At 43.5% G+C, this 2,278-nt stretch overlaps 1 protein-coding gene across 1 annotated transcript; it reads right to left on the bottom strand.

The window, feature by feature from the left end:
• Nucleotides 1–365: 365 nt before the first annotated feature.
• Nucleotides 366–1,986, bottom strand: LOC120568977 (centrosomal protein of 112 kDa-like). Its single transcript, XM_039816754.1, has one exon. It carries the CDS (start codon nt 1,961–1,963, stop codon nt 755–757), a length of 1,209 nt encoding a protein of 402 aa, XP_039672688.1. The 5' UTR covers nt 1,964–1,986; the 3' UTR covers nt 366–754.
• Between the last annotated feature and the right edge of the window lie 292 nt (nt 1,987–2,278).

A 2,278-nucleotide genomic window follows, 5' to 3' on the forward strand; every position in this document is an offset into this window, starting at 1 on the left:
AGTTAGTATAACATACAGACTAAGGCAGATAGTAGCCTATTTGCCAACAGCTAATAACTGTGTAAGAATAAGTAACATTAAGAGGAAAACGACAATGTGATTCTCAGTACACCACTGAGATTCCTAGATGACATACTCTGTGTAAAACTGAATTTAACATGTTGATTTAGTGTTAATTTCAAATCACAAAATCTACCTAATCTTTAAATAATCACTAGCACATATGAAATTGTTAAAGATGTTAACTGGCTGGTCCAGGACATTTTTATTCAGTGAGTCAGACAATGTAGTGAGAAGCCTTGCACAAATGTTCCTCTGGGTCCTCACACCACAGCGTCACTCCGATTACAACCAGAAAGGCTCTGAATCTTTTCCTCCATCTGATGGACCAGAGTGTCTGTCACAGACTTCAGCTCCTCCAACTCTTTGACAAAAAAAACTTCTCTTTCACAGAGGCGTTTTCCTTCAGGGTCTGGATCTCCTCCTCCATCTGACGAACCACAGTGTCCTTCACAGACATCACGTCTTGCTGCTCTTTGAAAAACCTCTCTTGCTCAGAGACGTCTTTTTTCAGGCACTGAATCTTTTCCTCCATCTGATGGACCAGAGTGTCCATCACAGACTTCAGGTCCTCCAACTCTTTGACAAAAAAACTTCTCTCTCACAGAGGCGTTTTCCTTCAGGGTCTGAATCTTCTCCTCCATCTGACGAACCAGTGTCCTTCACAGACATCAGGTTTTCCTGCTTCGGTCCATCAGATGGAGGACCGCTTCTCCTCCTTCTTCTTCATTTTCCTCAAACCAATGTGGTGTCTAAATCTTTTCCAGGCTGAAGGTTTCTTTTTTTTCTCCTCAAGCTGTTCCTCAGAGTGGCCGATCTCTTCCAGTAGCTCAACATCTAGTACATGATGGTGGGAGGCCTGGTTCCGCTGCCTGGTCTTGTCCTTTTCTTTTTCCAGCTTGGAAAGTTCATTTTGGAAGGTCTGATTGATCTCCCGCTCAGTCTGGAGCTTATTGATCAGATCCTGTTTCGTTGAGGCCTGTTCTTTTTTTAGATCCTCCAACTCTTTGACAAAGGACTTCTCTGTCTCAGAGGCCTTTTCCTTTAGGGTCTGGATCTCTTCCTCCATCTGGTGAACCAGAGTGTCCTTCACAGACTTCAGGTCCTCCAACTCTTTGACAAAGGACTTCTCTGTCTCAGAGGCGTCTTTCTTGAAGTTCTGAATTTGTTCCTCCATCTGATGGACCAAAGCATCGTTTACAGACATCACGTCCTCCTGCTTTTTGAAAAACATCTCTTGCTCAGATGCGTCCTTTTTCAGGGTCTGGATCTCCTCCTCCATCTGATGGACCAGAGCATCCTTTTCAACCATCTGCTGCTTTAAAGCCTCCAGGTACTCTGACACATTTTCAGCTTGGGAGTGAATCTCTTTCTCCAGGTGTTTCTGACAGCTGTCGCCCTTTTCCTTCTCACCTTTCAGCTCAGTTTTAAAGCTCGGGTTGATCTGATGTGAAGCTCTCAGCTGCTCAAGTTCTTGCTGAAGAGCTCCATTTTTAGTTTTTTCAACCTGGAGCTCTGCTGAGAACTTTTCTTGGCTGATAATGTAAGCCACTTTGAGGTCCTCAAATGCTTGCTGAAGCACCTTCTTCCTCTTTAGTTTGATGGTATTTCGAACCTCAGTGGCAATCCTCATGGTGTCCATGGTCTCTGGGTCACTGAGCCTCTTCAGCCTCTCCAGTTCATTGCGTGTGTCCTTTCCTCTCTTAATGAACATTTCTTTTAGGCTCTTCTGACGAGCCAGCTGTTGTTTAGTCTCGTTCAGGTCTTTACCGAGTTCCAGCCTCGCATTATACTGCCAGGAGTTTCTGGTACGCTCATGCTTCAAAAGAGCAGTCAGCTGCTTCACTTGGTCGTGCAGGTTGACGGAGTCCCTTGGCCTCCTGCTGTTCCAATCCTGATCCATTTTTAGCTGGTAGATTTTCAAAGTTTCTTGTAGATGCTGTCAATGATGAACAGTTGTTTCTCACAATCTCTCTCTCTCTATGAAAGGTTGCTTTGCACTGACTAAAGATACATAGGCCAATTGGAACCTTTATGATAACATCATAAAAGAGATGTCATAACTTAAAGGACATTCTGGAAACAGTTCCATTCTCTCTAACTCATGTTCCAGACTTCCGCTGTTCTTTAAATGTTTACATTCAATTTACATTGACTGACCCATAGATATACAACCATAGGACTGACCTTTTTCATTTGTTTTCCTGAACAGTTTGTA

Source organism: Perca fluviatilis, chromosome 11, assembly GCF_010015445.1.
Source record: "Perca fluviatilis chromosome 11, GENO_Pfluv_1.0, whole genome shotgun sequence".
In the NCBI taxonomy this organism is placed as follows: Eukaryota; Metazoa; Chordata; class Actinopteri; order Perciformes; family Percidae; genus Perca; species Perca fluviatilis.

Bases quoted from the DNA above. Each gene is read 5' to 3' on its own strand.
- LOC120568977 (XM_039816754.1), bottom strand. From the start codon at position 1,963: ATGGATCAGGATTGGAACAGCAGGAGGCCAAGGGACTCCGTCAACCTG.